This window comes from Dendrobium catenatum, unplaced genomic scaffold (genome assembly GCF_001605985.2).
Source record: "Dendrobium catenatum unplaced genomic scaffold, ASM160598v2 fragScaff_scaffold_716, whole genome shotgun sequence".
NCBI classification, from domain to species: Eukaryota; Viridiplantae; Streptophyta; class Magnoliopsida; order Asparagales; family Orchidaceae; genus Dendrobium; species Dendrobium catenatum.
The window spans coordinates 13,866,807-13,887,785 of record NW_021319178.1 but is presented as its reverse complement, the minus strand read 5'-3'; the positions used below and the strand labels follow the sequence as shown (position 1 = coordinate 13,887,785).

General features: G+C 32.5%; 1 protein-coding gene across 1 annotated transcript in view; it reads left to right on the top strand.

The window, feature by feature from the left end:
* LOC110100804 (probable GTP diphosphokinase CRSH1, chloroplastic) overlaps positions 1-4,665 on the top strand; it is a 26,058-nt gene extending 21,393 nt beyond the window's left edge. The window contains exons 2-4 of the mRNA XM_020828476.2: positions 1,994-2,929; positions 3,523-3,807; positions 4,269-4,665. Of these exons, the coding sequence (XP_020684135.1) occupies positions 1,994-2,929; positions 3,523-3,807; positions 4,269-4,445 (1,398 nt within the window). The 3' untranslated portion in view covers positions 4,446-4,665. The remainder of the gene's footprint in view (positions 1-1,993; positions 2,930-3,522; positions 3,808-4,268) is intronic.
* Positions 4,666-20,979: the final 16,314 nt, after the last annotated feature.

Here is a 20,979-nt window from a genome sequence, read left to right as displayed (position 1 = left end):
AAAAATTGACCTGGATCGGCCAGGACGATATTTTATAGTCCAGGCCGATATACCAGGACGATATCCAAAAATAAGATTTTCCTAAGTAGATATGGCGGCAGATTCTTGCAGAATTGAGCCGATCGTCCTGGCCGATATAAAATCGTCCAGGACGATGTGTTTTGCACAATGACGGCTGCTTTATTGAGGATGCCCTAATTAGGGTTTCTGCTTTTGGACAGATCATCCAGGCCGATATAAATATCGTCCGGGACGATATTATCAAAAATAGAAAACTTTAGGGTCCTGTTAGAAACTCTTCCAAGTTACAAAGTATCAGGACCCACACCAAATACAATAGACTCAAGAAAGGAAAAAGTGTACAAACTGACTCAGACCTAATCTACCCAATCTTGAGCTGATTCCAAATGGTAGTCTGATCGTGTGAACCTGAAATGTTAGTAGAAAGCAGTCATAGAGAAAAATAATGTTTGCTATCATCAAAATCATAAGCCATAGATCCGCAACAGTTCGGTTTTGAGCTTGGATATGGAAGCGGCTAGGGCACGGGTCGGAGTTGATGGACTTATAGAAGGAAGCACGACCGACTTCTTCAAAGGCCTGGAGGTTAGCGGGCTTTGGCTGTACGAGGGAGACAGCGGCCGGTGGCATGTGGCTAGGACGAAGGTGAGTCATGCCAGATGAGGTCGATTCGGCTTTGCTTGTAGTAGACGGAGGTGACTCGGCTAACGGGGTCAGTGAAGTGGCGGCGGTTTGAGTTCGATGGGCTTCGGTTGATGGAGACGATCGAAAGAGGTAAGTTTTTTGGTCTTCTTTGCGTGCATGAGAATGCAAATGGGCAGAATCAGCGGGCTCAAGTGGTTTTTGTGTCGTGAGGGAGTTACATTTGGTTATAGGGGATTGTGTGGGAAGTGGGATCGTGCACGAGTGAGTCTTACCGGTGTGGGCTCCGAAAAGCAGGAATCGCGGGAGAAGCGACTGATTCGGCGCTGAACAGCGGGATTTCGGCAGGATTCGTGGATCCGTCGGGCGCAGGGTATGTATGCATGATTTCTTTTCTTTGTGTATTATACGTTAGTCAACAACCGGCAGCTAGGTTGTGGGTGGCTTCAGTCTACAGTCAACAAATGATTGAGTTCCCTTTATGTTAAGCAGAGGAACACATATTTCTAAGTTAATCTCGAAAATATAGAGTTCATGCTGATGGAAAAGTGATTGCTTATTGAAAATTGATTCTGATTCTGGTTGGAAAATGGGATTTTCTGTGATCACTAATACTCAGTAAAGATGTAGAAACTTAAATGTTTTTTTAGTCAACAACCTGAAATCTTCAGTAACACATTTGAGCTTATAACTGACTTTATAAATAACGAAATTCTTATGCTCTAAAAAAGGAACGAAACTCCTTTTTATTCATTAGTTAACTGTTTCCTTTGGTTTGATGCAATTTTTTTTTCTGCATTTAACTAGAGGCATATAGAGACGTGTGTTAGTCAAAGTATCTGTTAGAACATTGCTAAGGTGTTTTCTTTAAACCATTACGGAAAGATTAATTTATTGCTGAATACTTTACACCTAGTTTTGTGGCCAACTAAATAATTTGGATGGCTTTCATGTTTTAGTTTTAAAAGGTGGTTTAACAAAATGAGTAGTTTCAAGCTATCTACATCACAGTTTCTTTTCCTAGAATACGGGTTATAAACTTTTATTATGCATATCTGAGAGTTCTTCTTAGGGCCCATTTAGTTGTCTAAAGTTGGAAATCATGTTTTCAAAAAAAAAAAAAAATTCCGTCATTTGATTGGATTTAGCTAAAAATTAATATTGTTTTTAAACTATACAAACACCTTTATAATCTCACAAATCTGATGATTTCATTTCCACATTCAAATGAGCGAAAATAAAATCATCAGTTTGTAAAACCTGTTTTATGTCTTGAAGCAACCAAAATGAGCCTGTAGCTTTTAAATGGTCACTTGTAGTGGCTTTGCAGATGGATGCAGAAGTTATCTCTGCTGGATTATTGAGAGAGGCTGTGGAAGCAGGTGTTCTAACTATGCTTGAAGTGAAAAGTCAAATCAGCAGCAGTACTGGTCATCTGCTGCACGAGAACCTGCGGATGAAATATGCTCCTTCAAAAGTTGATGTGTTGGATGATGAAAGTGCTAGTGCGCTAAGGAAGTTCTGCTTAGCGTACTATGACATCCGAGCTGTAATTCTAGAGCTTGTCATTAAACTTGATACAATGAGGAATATTGATCACCTCCTTCAACATCAGCAGCAGACTTTGTCTCTTGAGGTGATGAAGATATATGCCCCTCTTGCACATGCTGTTGGGGCTGTTGCCATATCATTAGAGCTAGAGGACATTGCTTTTCAGTACTTGTTTCCCTATTCTTATAATTACATTGATGCGTGGTTGAGAAGCCATGAAACAGAAAATATGTCTCACATCAAAGTCTGCAAGGATGAATTGATTCAAGTATTAAATCGTGATAGTGAACTTGAGGAGCTTGTCGATGATATCTCAATCAAAAGCCGGTATAAAAGCCGTTTCAGTACTATGAAGAAGCTGTTAAGAGATGGTCGTAGACCAGAAGAAGTGAATGATCTTCTAGGTTTACGGATCATATTGAATCCAAAACCTGGATCAGATTTGATGGAGAGGGGACTGAGGGCGTGTTACAGGACATCTGAAGTGATCAGAAGCATGTGGAAAGAAATAACTGATAGAACGAAAGATTACATTACTAATCCAAAGGCAAACGGATATAGGAGCTTACATCTGGTTGTTGATGTCGGTAAGCATGGGATGGTGGGGAGAGCATTAATGGAAATTCAGATTCGAACCAAAGAGATGGACTTGATGGCTGATGCTGGTGCTGCTGCGCACTCACTATATAAGGGTGGTCTTACAGATCCACAAGAGGTATTGAGCTCCTTTTTCACGTCTCTTGTTCATTCCTTTTATGATATCAATGTATTTTAAGGAGGCGCAATTGACCTTCCATGGGCTCCTGATGCACATGATAATAGAAATAATACCACCTTGCTAGTGAAATAATAATTGAGTTTCTAATATTATAGTTGTAGCTTTCACTCATTATGGTTCAGTTGAGACCAAGCGTTTCCTGTATTTTGTGCTCTCGTTGGATGTTTTCATTGTGATTAAGCTAGACTCAAGAGCAAGTGATTCCCACATAAGCTTCATGCAATAGAACAGGCTTTTTGCATGTGATATTTAATGATCTTGAAAAACTTATATTTAAGTAGAAGTAATAAATTATGGGCAAATTTTGAAGTTGGACTTATGATGTACTAGTAAGGGCTCTTATCCCTTAGCTCACCCATGAGCTTAAGTTTTTGATTTGATGTGTGCTAATGTGTATTTGTATTGTGCTCGATTGGGCCCTAGTGTTCCACTTCCATTATCATATATGTCTTTGAAAACGCTTGATCTTTGAAATTTGAGTGTCTTTTTAGCTATTTAAGAAAATATTCTCCCTCGTGCCATATGTGCAGGCTAAACGGTTGAAGGCGATAATGTTGGCTGCTGCTGAATTGGCTGCTTTACGTCTTAGAGATCTCCCTATGCCAAGTCATAGACGGTTTGACATTTCCCAGAAAGATAGAGTGTTTAGTCTCCTTGACAAAAATGGTGATGGTCGTATCAGTATTGATGAACTAACTGAAGTAATGGAAGATCTTGGAGCTGGTGGCAATGACGCACAAGACCTAATGAAGCTTCTGGACACAAATAGTGATGGTTCTTTGAGCTCAGATGAATTTGATTTGTTTCAGAAACAGGTGCATTTCGATAAACCTATTAAAAAGAGTCCAACTACGTCAAGTTAATTAACTCTTGAATTCTGAAGACATGACTTACCCATTTGTTTTTTAATGCTCTTAAAAGCAGTCCAGTCATTTCCTATTTTTAATGCGTTTCCGAACTTCTTCGTAGGCTTGACTTGCCATTTGTTTCTTAATGCTCTTAAAATCAGTCAAAAGTAATTTCCTAGTTTTCAATGCATTCCAAATGGTTTACTTTAACCTGAAGCATGACAGTAAATACAAATTATTCAAGATAACTCTTCTACAAGTTGATGGGATTTTAATATGTGTCACCTGTAGAAATCATCTTTATAGAAGCCGGCCTTTGTTTCATAATTATCAATAGTTTTAGTTAAAGAACCTGGTTAATTGATTGTTGAAAGCTTTCAGCATGAACTTCTGAACTAACCCACTTAATTTTTTTTTTTTCCTTTTAGATTGAACTTATGAGAAGCTTGGAGGAAAGAGATGATCATTACAAAGCCATGCTCGGGAACAAGCTTGAGATAACTGATAGCACTGGTTTGATTCAGGTTTATAGAAAGGAGCTGGGGGATAAATTAACATTAAATTCGTATTTTCAGCATGATGATCAAAGAATGCCGTTACCATAAATGTAAGTTATCCCTTTATAGTCAACGAATTGTATATTCGTCATAGGCTTGAAATTTGTGTTAGAGATGTCATGAGCCTCTGATTATTGAAGTGGTCTTCTATTTTTTTTTTGTTAATATACATGAAAATCCTAGCAAAGGAAGCATATTCTTAACGCACTTGTTTATAGGAAAATGCTATGCTTCAAAAATAAAATTTTATAATGCTGTTTTATCAGTACTTGATTAGGTGAATAATTTTAAATTTTCCCAAACAAACTTGCATATCACTACCTATTTTAATTGGTCCGCCAAAAATAGTTGAGCCCCAGTAATGGTGTGAAATTTTGTATGCATGTAGTAGTCCTTATATTTTTAGAAATGTTATATGAAAGGCAAGGTGTCAGCCCAAAAAACTACTAAGTATAATTTGAAGTTGAGAGGAAAAAGTATTTCATTACTATTTGAGAAACATGACATGAGATAAAATGAATACTCGGCTTATATAGGATATGGTTAGATGCAGGGGTGCAAATGAGTCGAGTCGAGTTCGAGTAAGGCATAATTTGAGCTCGACTTATGAGCCAAATCTTGAGCTCGAACTTGAGTCGAGCTCAGAAGTTGAGCTCGTGCTCAGCTCATGCCATTAAAACGAGCTAGTCGAGTGGCTCATTCAAGCTCCATCGTGTCTGCTTTCGTGTCCCGGCACGCCCGCATCTGAGCTCCATCCCACGTCTCGCGTCCGACCTCTGTCACGCATGATCGCATCCGACCTCTATCCTATTGACTCACACATCCTAAGTCCAAAATCCCTCCACGAAAGCCAGCGTTCAAACTCCGCCCCGCGTCCGAACACGAATTTACTTTGTTTTGTTAAATTAATGTTAAAACTTTATGAAGTTATTATATATGTTTTTATAATTTAATTTTAAATATGTATTTATAATAATTGTATTGTTTGTATAAATTTTGGTTCAGTTATGAAAATGCAACTTATGCATTAATATTATTAAAAATAAGGGAAAGAAAAAAGTCTATCCAATGCCATTAGATTCCTCCTTTAATATTGAAATAAAAAAGGAGGAACATTATGAAGCACTAAATCATCCCAAATGAAAGAGCTAAAGGTTGCATAATTAGCACATAGATCCGCTAATTTATTGCAATTTCTATCAATACAATTGAAAATGACATTATGAAAATCTTTAAAAGGAAATTCCAAATCATATTTACCTTTGTAGAAGACCGATTGTAATAGCTTGATGATGTTGGAATTATCACTTTCAATTATGATCCCTTTGTAGCTATGCATCCAATCTTTGACTACTCTGATTGCTTGAATGGCTTGAAGTTCAAGTCTTAAAATATCCCAATGGACACGAGATTGGCCAAAAGCCAACAAGAACTTGCCTTTGTATTCCCGGAATACACCTACAATTCCTCCCTTATATGATTTTAATAAAGATGCATCTACATTAACCTTTATCCAATCGAGTGGAGGGGGATGCCAATGGATGTCCAATAGCAAATGATGCTGATTAGCAACCTATTTACTTGATTTAAAGCCATATAGTTTGCTGAATATGAAGCTAAGCTGATAGCTTCGGAAGCAATGAAAAGACTCCTCCTTCGTGAACCATCTTGTTTCTACCTTTCCAAGAAAAGTATATTACATTGCAAAATAAATTGGTTGTCCAAAAGTTCTGTAGATATATCCAATCCAAGCAATCCTTCATTGAATTAAATATGGAAAATTTAAAACCCCATTTTTTCAGAATTTGAAAAATGCTTTCTAGCTTTCTACATTTAGTTACCACATGTTCAACATCTTCTTACATATTACAATTCCTTGGACAACCATTGTGCATTTGCAATCTTCTATAGCAAAGGAAATGAAATGTTGGTATTGCATTATTGAATAATCTCCACCAAAATCCTTCAACACGAGGAAGTAACATGGCCTTATTTATCCATTTCCAATAAGCAGCTTGGTTTGATGTTTGAAGAGAGGCTTCAGTTGCTAGTTTAGAAATTGATTTTAAGGAGAATTTAAACAATAATTCCATGCTATCTGAGTGAAGATCTGAATTGATTGGAATTTTACAAATCAGTTCCACTAGATCTTTACCAAAGTTTTCATTAAGTTCCACAATATTTCAGATTTCCCCTGAGATGAATCTATCCACCTTGATCTCATCTGAGAGTTCCGGATTAACAAAGGTAGGCCATTTGTTTAAGCTTTTGTCAAGAATCCAAATGTCATTGTTTGCATTAATGAGGCTGCCATTTGCTTCCTCCCATCTGACAATGGGTTTTAAAAAGACTCCTCCATCATTAATAATTTTCCAAGCAATTGATCCAGATTTTTTATGGAATCTGTTTCCATAAAGCTGTCCGAATTTTGGAAACAGGATTTTATGTAATAGGGATTCTTCATCTTGGTTATACCTCCAAGCAAGTTTAGCTCTAAGTGGCCCAACTTTTTCAATGCAAGAAAGTAGACCTCTTCCACCATTCTCAACTGGTAAACACATGGTTTTCCAGTTCACATAGTGGATGCCGAAATCTCCATTTGATTTGTTCCAAATAAAGTTTTTGCAAATTCTATCTAAATCACCAAGAATACTTTAATTAGGAACCAAAGTATGTGTACAATGATGGATTGAGTAGGACAGTAGTACCAATTTAACCAAGTTTATCCTTCCAGGCAATGAGATTAATTTAGATCCCCAAATGTTAGACATTTTAATTTCTTTGTCAATGATGCAATGAAAGGCCTCTCCAATAAGCCTTCTTAGAGCAATTTTAGAACCCATGTATTGAAGTTCCTTGACACCCTTCAAACCTATGATACGGGAGATTAGTTTTTTCTTCCTCTTTCTAACATTTTTCCCAAACAAGATACATGATTTTTTCCCATTTATGTTTTGGCCCGTCCAAGAACAGAAATCTTCCATAATGTTCTTGATCTTCTTAACTGAGGATGCCTTAGCTTTTGAAAATACTATGATGTCATCCGCAAATACTAAATGGGATATCTTAGGACTGTCTTTATTGATCCGAACTCCAAGTTCCTCTCCACCTTGATAGAAAGCAGTAGTTAGAAGTTGAGCACAAAGAATGAACATGAACGGAGATAGGGGACACCCTTGCCGAAAACCACATTTGGCTTCAATCCATCTAGAATAGTTCCCATTAATCAACATAGAAAATTTTGGGTTCCTTACACATTCTAGGATCATATTGGAAATTGTTTGAGGAAACCCGAAATATTTGAAGGCTTTTTCTAACGTAGGCCAACACGTTGAGTAAAATGCTTGCTCCATATCATATTTGATAGAAACCAAACCTTTGGAAGCTTTTGAATACCTGAATTTGTGAAAAATTTGTGTGCTACCAGGATATGATCAGACATGGATCTATTTTTTAAAAAATGTCGCTTGTTCAACTGAGATAATTTTAGGCATAATAGAAGATAGTCTATTGACAATCATCTTAGCGGCCACCTTTTATACCACATTGCCAAGGCTAATTGGTTTAAAGTTTGAAGGAGTTTTAGGATTTAGTACCTTGGGGATCAGCACCACTATAGTTTCTTTCCACTTCGAATTCATGATTTCTATTTTGAAAAATTGATTCAGAGCATTCTATAAGTCTTATTTTACAATGTTCCAATACCACTTAAAGAAGGAGTATGTTATCCCATCAATTCCAGGTGCAATAAAGTTCCCAGATTGCATAAAGATTGTTTCCATTTCTTTGATGTTGAATTCACAGTTTAAGCTGTAGGAATCTTCCTCATTCAGGCAGTTGATTGTGTCGGGCCAACCATCCAAGCTGCATATCCTGTCTTTCCATTTGTTTTCAAAGAAGCTTACTAGAGATTCTTCAATTTGATGTTGGTCTTCAACAAGCAGACCATTATTATTGGTGATTGAGCCTATGAAGTTGGAGTTCCTTCTAGCACTTGCATAGGCATGAAAGAATTTTGTGTTGCTATCCCCTTCAGTTGCCCATTTTATTTTAGTTCTTTGTCTCCACCACGTATTGATCCTGGCTAAAGTCGAATTGAATTCAGTAACCTTTGTTTTAAGAAGCCATGAGTCTTCATAAGATAAAAATCCTTCCTTACATTCCTTATCCTGCAGTTCCAGGATATCTCTTAGAATGATTTCCTTAGATTGTACTAGATTTTTGTGCTTTTCCTTGTTCCAATAGAACAATGCTTTCAGAGCTTTTCCCATTTTCAGATTTAGAATTTGTCCATAATCTCCCGAAGCTTTCTTCATCCAAACCTTCTTTACCAAAGCTGCTGAGGCTGGATTGGAAATCCACATATCCTCAAAACGGTTAACTTTTTTGAATTCAGTTTTACATTAAAAAAGGTTAAGAAGGATAGGACAATGGTCTAAAGAGATTCTTGCCAAGTGCTTGACCATTATCCAGTGATGAGTGCAAAGAGCCATTGAGTTGAGGTAACACCTATCCAACCTTTCAAGAATTCTGTCAACTCCAGATTTGTTGTTGCACCAAGTGAACTTGGGACCCACACATCGCACTTCATGAAGATCATTGGAAGCTAAAAAAAGACCCATTTCTCTAGATCCCAAGGAATAGGAGAATCTCTTACCACCTCTTTTGTCTTCTTTATTGAGGAGACAATTAAAGTCTCCACCAAGCACCATAGATATCTCTTTGGATGAATAAACTTGTAATCTTTCCTAAAGACCTCTTCTTTTATAGGTATCTTTGCTTGCATAGATTGATCCAATTCTTCAAATACCTTTGTTGATAACTTCAAGGTCTCCAACTATAAATTGTTGGGATGATTCCAGGACTTTGAAAGAAGCAACATTGGATCTCCATAACACTAATAATCCACCGGAAAGACCTTCCGAAGGGACTTGGAAGTAGTCCCAGTCTGCTCCAATTAATGAATTTATTTCCAGTCTATCAAAGGAAACAACTTTGGTTTCAAGTAAACCCAAGAATAAGACTCAATTATCTTTCACAAACTCCTTGATGTATAGAGAAGCTCTCCTTTTTCTAGCTCCTCTACAATTCCAGAAACAAACGGATGACATCATGGTAAAATGGGGGGATGATTCCCCATTTTGTCTTTTGCTTCATTCTCAGATTTCCTGCTTCTTGCGGAGATTTTGATAGGACCTAAACTTTTAAGTTGTTTAAGTCCCTTCCTTTTATTCTCAGTGCCTTTCTCATTTTCTGTTTCATATTTCTTTAACAATGGACTGTGAACAGATAAGTCTGCTAGGACATTATCCTTATCAGGGAATGAAAGTTCTCCTTCTTCAAGATCATCATCTAGAACTTTGAATTTGTTAGCATTACAGGGAATTAAGTTATTCATACCTGAGTCATTGGTTACATCAGCTTGATGTATAGAGTATTCTTGGTTTGTTGATTATGTGGTCTTATCTTCCAGAATTCCATCATTGCCTCCTAGTTTGCTAGTTTCACCATCAGCCAAAGGTTTGTCAACCTTATTATAAATTTGAGTTGAGTTAGTGCTTCTTCCAGCATTTTTTGACTTCTGAGGAATGAAATTTTTTCGTGGTCTTTGGAAAGATTTGTTCCTCCTGAAGTTCACGTGAATCCAAGGCCCGTATTCAGCTTTGTTTTCCACAGTTATGTCATCTGAATTTACTTGAACAGTGTTGCTTTTAGGTAGCAATGGGTCAGCTTCTTTGGATGCTTGGTTTTCCTTCAGTTCTGGACAATTGCTTTTCATGTGCCCAATTTTCCCACAGTTGAAACAAAAGTTTGGGAGTTTTTCATACTCAATTCTTTGATAGAATTTGCTCGCACAACCTTCAACCCAAACACCCATTGGCAGCTTTTCATCTAATTTTATTCGGATGAAAATCCTAGCAAACTCCCTCCTGCACCATTGAAACATATTACCATCGATCATGTAAGGTTTTCCAATCATAGATGCTATCCTACAAATGTTGATTTTATCCCAACATTGTAGAGGCAAATTTGGCATTCTAATTTAGACCGGTGCCGAGAGTCCTTTTAATGATAATGGTGAGAACGAGAGGGACCATCTGTCCATCCCTATTATGTTATTTCTAACATACCATGGCCCGTCCGAGAAGACCAAATCTAAAGCTTCTTGTTCATCAAATGCACAAAGCACCCATCCTAAACCAAGCATAGTTAAGTGAAATTTACCGTAATGAGACCATTGCCTCCTGAGCTCCAAGTTGATCATATGGAAAGGTGTGTTTTCTCCAAAAACTTTGATTACCAAGGATTTGCTGAGTATGCTTGAGTTTTCTAATTCCATTCCAGCATGAAGTTTCACCACATTATTGTCTCCTGTGAAGTCATTCCCAAAGTCTAAATTGGAAACATTGATATTAGTTTTTTTCTCCCATGCTTTTGCTATTGCATTGCTTGTAGCTTTAATTGGAATGTTTAAAAGACAGACATTGTCCTTTTCACCAGCCAATTCACCTTCTTCACATTCACGAACTGTGTTCAAATCATTTGGCCTTTCTACAATTGTGGATGACTCAGTTACTATTTCTTTGAAGCTTGGATCAGAAGCTTTGATGGTTGGAAATAAAACCTCTTTTTTATCATTGTTAGAATCCATTGCATTCTTCAAAACCGTCGACAACTTGTTTTGATAAATTTTTTATCCAAAAGATGAATAATCTGAAATAAGGAATTTGACTTTCCCAAATTCTGGAGTAGATGGAAATTTTTTGACAGCCGAAACGTCCTCACTAATCACATTCTTGCCTTTACCGATAGATTCAATATATTTATTTTGTTTCAGCAATCCTCCCTCATTGATTACCAAGGGTTTCCCTGACATGAATTTGGATTTACTGTCCATGTTGAGCAAATCGCCAAATGCGGGAGGGGAAGAGGTCGTATCAGGTCTTGATACTAAAGGAATGGTCAGAATAGCACATCGACCAGAAATTGGTCCGCCAGCCACTGGAGGAGGCCGACGACCATCCGCCGCCATCAAAAGCGCGAAACTAAGATTTGAAAAAGAAAGTTTCTCTCTCTAGAAAAGCTCAGACTTTCTCTCTCTATAAAACCGAAAATTCTTTGTTATCATTTGTTAGGTTTTAACAACATTATATTAAATGTGGTGTTTTGAAAACCATCCTTATCTTATAATGGTATGGTAAAAATTCTTTTAATTTTATGTCCTTAAAAATAAATTAAATTATTTAAAACATTTCAATCATTTGTTAGGCTGTAAATTTATTATATTAAATGTGGTATTTTGAAAACCATCCTATCTTCCAGCGTTGGCAAGTCATGTTCATAAGAATTATTATGAAGGATCATTCAATCCCTTGTTATTTATGATAACCATTCACCAAAAGATAGTTGTTGAGATATCATCCACTATTATATGCATATTTAGACGTATCATGATATGTTGTGATGGAGATTATTATGCCGAAGCCATGAGAATGCATTCTGATCCTAGAGGATTTTTTCTTACAAGGTTTGGATGAGAGTTGGTATAAGATAAATTTTTAGATAAAGATCATCATTCATTCAAGCCTCATTTCATTTAGATTAGATATTATGAGATGATTGCACTCCAACTTAGTAATACAAAGAAATAATGTGCACTATGAATAAAAAATCAGATTTAAATGTTATACTGTATCAATAATGGATTATCACGGAAGATTAATTCATATTAAAATTGCTTGATCATTTTATGATCGGATCGTACAAGCAATTATTAGATCAAATAAATTATTATCTATTCTTTCTTTAAATAGGTAATTCAAATTTAAGCAAATCATATTGTACAACCTATATCATACTGTATGATTATCTACATATTACCTAATTAAGAACTGAGAATCCATAAAATTAACTAAAATTATGTAAAATAATATCATAATGTATGAACCAAACTGTATCATCCGAGAAAACAACGAGCATATTGGTACCATCCAAAATTATTTTGGTTAATTGAATGTCTTAGAGATGGCAAATCAACAAATCATATTACACAATCTTCATAAATTAATCTGGGTGTGCTATCAGATCAATAATTTTCATAAATTACTTATTTAGGATTTCTAATAAAGCCCTCTTATATATATATTGTTCTCTAAGAATCTCTAGATCAATTTTTCATAGACTTTCAAAAGATATTTTAGAAGAAGTCATTGGTTAAAAACTCTACTCTCTTGAAAAATTATTCTCAGACAAAAATTATTCTCTTACATTGCAAAGTACAAATACTCACCTACAAAGAATCTTTTAAAAATTAAGCTGAGAGTTTTCTCTTTTGAATCATCTTTTTCATCTTGCTCATTGAAAAGCTAATTCATTTCAAGACTGGAGTAGATTTATTCATGCTTGTTGATTTTCACCTTTGACATATTGAGTAAAAGATTTATTGATTTCTCACTTTTTATGATAATCTAAAATATTTATTTAGTTGATAAAATTATTCTATCATTAAGTTAATAATTTTTATATTTGAAGAATATTGAATACATTTTATATAACAACCATAAGATCCACATGCACATGCATCATATATATATATATATATTACAATGAAAATTTATTGCATTAATGAAAATATGTTTAGGAGTGTTGCGAAACTATGCTTGAGAACTCCCGTTCACAATTCCACCCGACTATATAATATGATATGATACCCTATGCCGATAGGACTAGTATAGGTAAATACCACAAATTGGGTTGGATATCCTGACTTGTATAGGATAATATATGAATATGAATGTATACATTTTTTGAATGATGGCTACATGACATGATAATATACCTGATAGTACATGTTGATATCACCTAAAATAAATATATACATTATTTTATGATAATATTCACATGATAATTTAACTATAGTATATAATAAGCAGAGCGACATTTATGACATGAATAGAACTTTATTATGAACAATAGTACCCTATACATGCATTGTATCATAGAACATGATAGCATAAGAGAAAGCCCACATGTATAAAATGATACTATGTTAAGCGTAATAAATCAGATATATGAATGCTATATGGTTAGTTATCTTTAATATGCATAGTAACCCGTTCATACAGGTTTTCAAATGAAAGTAAATGCAACGTTTACAATTTGTTTGTCATGGATATGCATAATTTCATGTGTTCATGAGACTGATAATCATGCATATTATTTAGTTATCTTGCATTAAAATAGTGGTATGTTTTTGAAAAGGAAAAGGAGGGAGAGGATTAAGGTAGCTGATATAATAGTTGATATTATATTAAGGTAGCTGATATATATATTCATGTCATAAATGATTGTAATAACATCTTATATTAAGGTAGCTGATATATATATATATATATATATTGTTGGGCTTTGATATATGAATGGATTTAATAGCTTTGTATGTTTATTAGAGGATAAAACAAATTCTTGCTAAAATAGATCCTAAGGTTGACCATTCTAATTGTTATAAGATGTTATTACAATCGGTTATAATGGGTTGGGTTGTGACATATTTAAAAATATTATTTTAAATTCATCACTAATTTGCATAAAATATTTTGATATATTCTTAATTATTAAAAAAGTAATTAAGAGCAATTTATCATCTTCTTATTAATTGGGTTATAAGAAAATTATTTTAAAAATCTTAAGAGATACTTATTATTTTTTTATCTTTTATCTTTATATTTTAAACTTTTATGGATGTACTTGCCTTCTTGTAAGAGATTATGTGACTTGATTATCATAAGGAGTTATACCCTCCCTGTTATAGGAGAGTATAAAAATTTGTAATATGTTGAAATTGATTAGTGATTTTCCTACCGAAGGTTGGCAAGACATGGACATAAGCTAGTTTTGGAGTTTGGTCAAATCATGTAAAAATTTTGTGCCTCTTTTATCTTTTTTTCTCACACTTATGTTATTTGTGTTTCTATTTATTATTTTAACTTAACTTTTTCTACAAAAAAAAAAAATAATAAAAATATTTTATAATAAAACATTAAGTACATCCAATTCACATCGTTAATAATGTTCCATTTTATTATAGGAAGAATCATATTAGTACCTTTTTTGTGCTCAAGATTCTCCTATATGGCACATATTAACTCACCCATATCATACACACAAAATAAATTAGTCGTATAAATATTTATAAACCATTTGAAAGTTGGAGTGATTATGAAAAAAATCTTGATGAACTTAACGTAAAAGATTGTAATACTTTGCATTATGCGTTTTTACTTAATAATTATATGAGGATGTCTATGTTGAGTATATCAAAGGAGATATGGTATAAATTAATTTTCACCTAAAATGGTACAAGCGATGTAGAGGATACATGTCTCAATAACTTAGTTCATGAATATGAATTATTTTGTATATTGTCAAATTAAAATATTACATTCTCTTGAAAAGACATGAAAATCAAGATTTCATTTATAAAATTTTATGTCATCTCGGTTGCAAACATAAATTAATTACTTCTTATGTAAAATATGGACCCAAATATGTTTGATTTTTAATAAATAATGCATTGTTTTATTTTTGCAGTTCTTTCATAGAAAACTTAGTGAGTGTATGTGGTTTTGAAAAGTGGATGTTCAAGCATCTAATAAAAGGTAAAAATAAATTCAAAATACTATAACCTAATGATGGAATATATGTGGTACATGGAGATAATGGTCAAGAAAAAATAATTCTTATTGGATATATATATATATATACACACACACACACACACGAGAACTTCATTACTTTAGAAAAAATAATTTCTACTAGATGGATTAAAGCATAAATTAATTTTTATAAGTCAATTTTGTGATGTAGACTTAATGTTTCATTTCATGCATCTTATTATGTTATTGAACAACAACAACAACAACATCAAACCTTTATCCCGCTGCATGGGTCAGCTACATGAATCTTTTTCTCCATTATGTTCTGTTAAGAATTAGATTGTCGTTTATATCTAATTAAAAATGTACTTTATAATGTTTTCTAACCAATTCTTTTTAGGTCTACCTCTACTTTTCTTAACATATGCTAAATCTAATACATCTACTCTCCTAACTAGGTCATTGGAAGGCTGGCGTTTTATGTGAGCAAAGAATCTAAGGTGACTCTGTCTAATCTTATGCGCCATTGGAGATACTCTATGCACCATTGGAGATACTCCAGCCTTTTCACATATGTACTCATTTTACATTCTGTCCCTAAGAGTGAAGCCACTAATCCACCCGAGTATCATCATCTATGCAACACTTAACTTAATTTATGACTATATTTTTATGGCCAAAATTCTATTCCATAAAGCATTATAGGTTTCATCACCATCGTACAAATTTTTTTATTATGTTTTAGGGGTACATTTCTATCAAAAAATAGGCTTGAAGCACCCTTTAAAGTTGTTTTGATACCAATTTAAAGTGCTTATGGTACATGACAAGGGGAAGGGGTAGGGTGAATTGATATTTTAAATCCTTTTTGGAATTTTGAAAATCTTTTGATTAAAAATAGAACTTGATATGTAGAAGTGTTAAATAGACTAAAATAATTCAAAATAAAAACTAAAAGGAAATAAGATTTTTGTAACCTTTAGAAAACCTTTTTTTCAAAACAAATTTAAAAAATAAAGTTCAACCAAAGATTATTTACCAAAAGCCTATTTCACAAAGATAATCAAAATAAAAACCAGAATGCTGTATAATAAATTACAAGAAAAGTTACATAAAAATTAAAACACACAAAGTAGGTTTATAGTGGTTCGGTCGAATTGACCTTTTCCCCTCCCCAAAAGTCCTCTATATATGTGTATTTCACTAACTTAGGCTAACTTCTGCACACAGCTAGGCAAAGAGGCCCTTCTCCCATATCACAGGTGGAGTATAACCTTTACAGAATCTGAAAAATCTCCCTCATCTTTCCTCCTCGACCTGCTAGAGATGTGGTCCCTCTTTTCACCTCCTTAACTCGGTAGAGAAGTTCATCCCTCCTCTCTCCTCCTCGGCCCGACAAAGATTCCATCCCTCCTTTTCCCTCCCAACTTGATGGAGATAGTAATGTTAGGCTTCCAGTTTGGAGTATTTCAATTGAAGACTTCTTCTTAGAGCTCCCTTCTAAGAGCTCCACCAAACACAACTAGATGAACCAAAGTGTAGGCTAGCTAGAGCAACCATGTGACACCTCTCACACTCCTTGACTCTATTAAGGCACTCTCCCTCTCTCAACCTCACCTCCTCTCTCTCTTTTGTGATGTGCTCTCTCCAAGCTCTCTCATAAAAAAAAATGCCTCTAAATCTCTCAAGGATTCCTGTCCCTCAAGACATAATATGTTTATAAATGGGCACTCAAAAACCCTAATTTTTAATTTTAATTCTTCTATTTAATATAATTCATAGATCGTATTGATTAGTTAAATCAAATCATAGATCGTTCAGGATGAACGAAGGTTCATCGAACTAGTTATTAAGTGAATAATTTAATATGATAATATATTGTTCAATATGATCATTAATACTAATTTCATCTGGTTTGATTCTTTAACCTTCAAGATTAAATTAGGCAACTTTAATTAATGCTTGAAAAACTTGATTCATCTAGTACAATCAATTTAAATTTAAAATTTTCATATTTTAAGTAATCAAGATTTGATGGTAGAGTTTCTTTAAAATTTTCATCCAACATTGTCCATGTAGTGATCATATATTACGATTAATTATAACCCATAATTAATTATACTTATTTAATTAAATATTTGAATAAATCATATTATGCTATCTGGATTATATAGTATAATTATAAAAAAATAAATAAATCAAAACTTCAATTTTACCTCCCTTGTGTGTGTTTGCATGATTGTTTATCCAACATACACCTAATATAAAAATTACTCAATAAAAGTAAAAGGTTCATGCTCTGCCAGACTCAGAAGACTGACTTAGAAACTGAGCTACACCATCTTAATCTTTACTTCTTCAACACTACTTGGTGTATGTTGAACTTATAATGGTTAGTGACACACAAGAAAAATATCCAATATATAATTACAAGATTAAGTAAATGAACATCTAATAATATTTATAATCATCAAAATACATGGTTGGGCTCCTAGATTGTAACATCTTCAACTTTAACCATCCAACTTGAATTCTACTATTAATATCCCTATCAGTTTCACCATAATTTTTAAAAATAGACCCCAAATTTCTAAAAAAATACTTTTTTTAATGACTTGATTGTCCAAAGCCACAATCCCCTACTAGATCTATGTCATAACCCAATCTAATATAACTCACTAATAAAATGTGTCATGTCTTATAACATAGTGATAGACCAAGCCCAAGTTCTAATTTGAAAATATTTTAGATTTCTTTAAGTATTAATAGACAATAAACACAATTTAACTGCCAATAAATAAAAAATACTCATTCAAAAATTTTCATACATTCATCTTCCAAATGTTTGTACAATCAAATCTTTATGATATAACATGGCTGCAAATATAGGTAAAATAGAATAGAAAATAGTCATGACTTTATAAAGATAAAAAACCAAAAAATACCTAGAAAACCTCATATTACAAGATTCTATAATCACAGCTACTCAACTAGCTCCTTACCCTTACCCTGATCTAAAATTTAAGGCAAAATAGGTATGAGCTAATAAAGTTGAGCATGTCATACCTATTGATCTAAATTTTAAATACTAAAACTAATATTTTTTTTAAAATAGAAGAAAAGAGAACTTATAAATGAATTATTCTATTGAATATAATAGTGATAACATATAGAAAACATTTAGTAGACTTTGCTCAAAATATAAATAAACCAACATTCCTTATATTAGAATGAAATTTAATAGATTTCTATCAGGCTCTTATTCCACCCAACAAAAATATATATCAAAATTCAGGCTCTTATTAATCCCTTGTGCTAGTTGTGGACATATATATTATTCCAATGGATTTACTTTACATTTTTATAATTAATTATGCATAGTTAACAACTTACCATCTCAAAAGATAGACTCACATTTTATTAATTATCAATTTGAAAATACACACAATATTTATTCTCATAATAATACCTACCATGTAAAATCTACTATTCATCTCAAACTATAACATAAAATTCACATAACATTTTGAAAATAAAGTTAACTAATGATAAAATGTTTTCTTTGTCAAGAGATTTTCCCCTTAATCTAGCTAACTAAAGTAGGGTTTATTTTTTTTACTATGTTCTTGGTTTCCTATAGAGGCAAGCCTCTACAGTTAATCACATTCCAAGATGAATATTAAAAAAACTCTAAATTAAAGTGGTGATTAAACTTTTTCAAATTTGCAAGAGTTATGAATAAGGGTTTGAATTTTAACATACAAACTAGGAAATGTTCAAAGTTTGAACAATTATTCATAGATTTAATTGATGAAAGATAGAGAGTGCTTGAGATTCTAAAGAAAATCCTATAAATACTCTAACCTACTATAAGGTTTGGGTTTACCATTTTAAATCAAGATTGAATTTGAGTTTTAGTTGATAATTTATTGGATGATTAGATACCTCCTTCCTTGGGAAATATAAGAATTATGCATAAGTGTAATATGGATTTACGTTAGCCTAGAGTGGACATCCAACTAACCACTTATGTGTATTTATAAAACCATGAATTTTAAGTTTGATGTATGCAAGATAGATAGTTTTTGTTTAGACTAGAATCAAGGATTTTAGTTTTTTACTTTAAATAAGGAATTTTGAAGATATTTGGGATTCAAATGCACCTAACTAATGCAATTTGAAAAATAGTTTTCTAGGCTGTAAATCTTCTGAATAATGACTATTGATCCCTAAAATGATTAATGTTTTAAGAGAATCAATTACTATAATAACCTTATACTAATAGGAATAACAGACTCAGCCCCATCACCTAGGTTGTTGCTACCTTATCATTGGCTTACATGTATTATTTTGTGCACATAATAAAAAAGTAAATATGTATTCCATATATAAAAGTATAGGTAAAGGAATTAGGAGTATGAAAGTATAAAAATCATAGCATCTCGGGAGCCTAATGTGTATGTCCATTAAAAAGACAAATGCAACACCAAGAAACCTAAAAAAGTATACAAATTCTAATTGCAATCATTTACAATATATGCAATTTATGTATATGAAGTAATTGCATAAATAATGCAATTTAATGTAAAGTAATGTAATAAATAAAAGTGGAAAAATTCCATAACAAATAAACTAGAGTTTGCTATAAAGTAAATGTTCAAGAAAGTAAACACATCGCCCTAGTCATGATTAAAGTTCATTGTCCTATCAAGTAAATCTAAAGTGTGTACTAAGCTGTGTGGTTTAGATATATCCAAGGTTAATTAGTGGTTCATATTGTACATAAGGTGAATTTACTTGTTATTAGGTCAAGGAATTTTATTTAAAATGTTTAGTTTATGTTTTAAAGGAACCAAGGTAATTAATAACCTTAAATATACTTGAAATCATTAATCAACAATTCCTAAACAACTAAATGATATATTTGTTTCATCCTAAGGATAAACACATAAAGCCTTTATTTAATGCTTAATAATTTAATTAATTCAAACTTTAAATGACCATGTTAATTAACAATTTTAAAAAACTTTAGGCTATTGATCAATAAGTCCTAGGATTTTAAATCAATGTAATTTTTCTCCGAAGGGATAAAACAAATACATATAGCCTTTATTTTATTTAATTAATTAATTTAAATTTTATTCAATTAATTTTATTTGAATTGATTTATTAAATTGAATTGAATTTATTATTTAGATTTATTTAATTTAAATCATTTATGTATTATTCTCTATTTTTTAATTTCTTTAATTTTGAATTTTAGAATTTAGATTTATTTAATTTTTTTATTCTCTATTACCTAATTTTAATTAATATCTTATTTATTTATGTTGGATTAATTAATTTTATTTATTTTTTAAATTCCTTTTATATTTTATTTATTTAATTTAAATTTATATTAATTTTATCTACATTTTAATTATTTTATTTTAAATGGGATTTATTTGATTATTTTGTGTTTAATTATTTAAATAGAATTTTATTATTTATTTATTGATTTTGATTCAATAAATTTATTATTTATAAATTATTTCTATTTATTTATTTATTATTCTTTCATTCATTTTAAAACTTTTAGTTTAGCTAGCTATAAATTAAAAAAACAACAACAAGATTTCCATTACTTACTCAATAAAGATATTACAAATTGGAAAGAATAAAAATATATCACCATAAATATAGGATCCCAAACCAAGATGGCAGATGTATCCTTCCCAAAGTTAATATCCCCTTACAACTTTGCTCTCCACACTCCTTTTCTCTCCTAATATTTTCTTGCTCACTCTAATATTAGCTTGCCACTCTAAATTATGCATCATTCTTTCCTCTCACCTCACCTTTTTGAAAATTATTCAAAACTATAACACCCATGACATACAAAAATGGAAAAATAATTTATACTTACTACATAATGATAAAGTCACTAG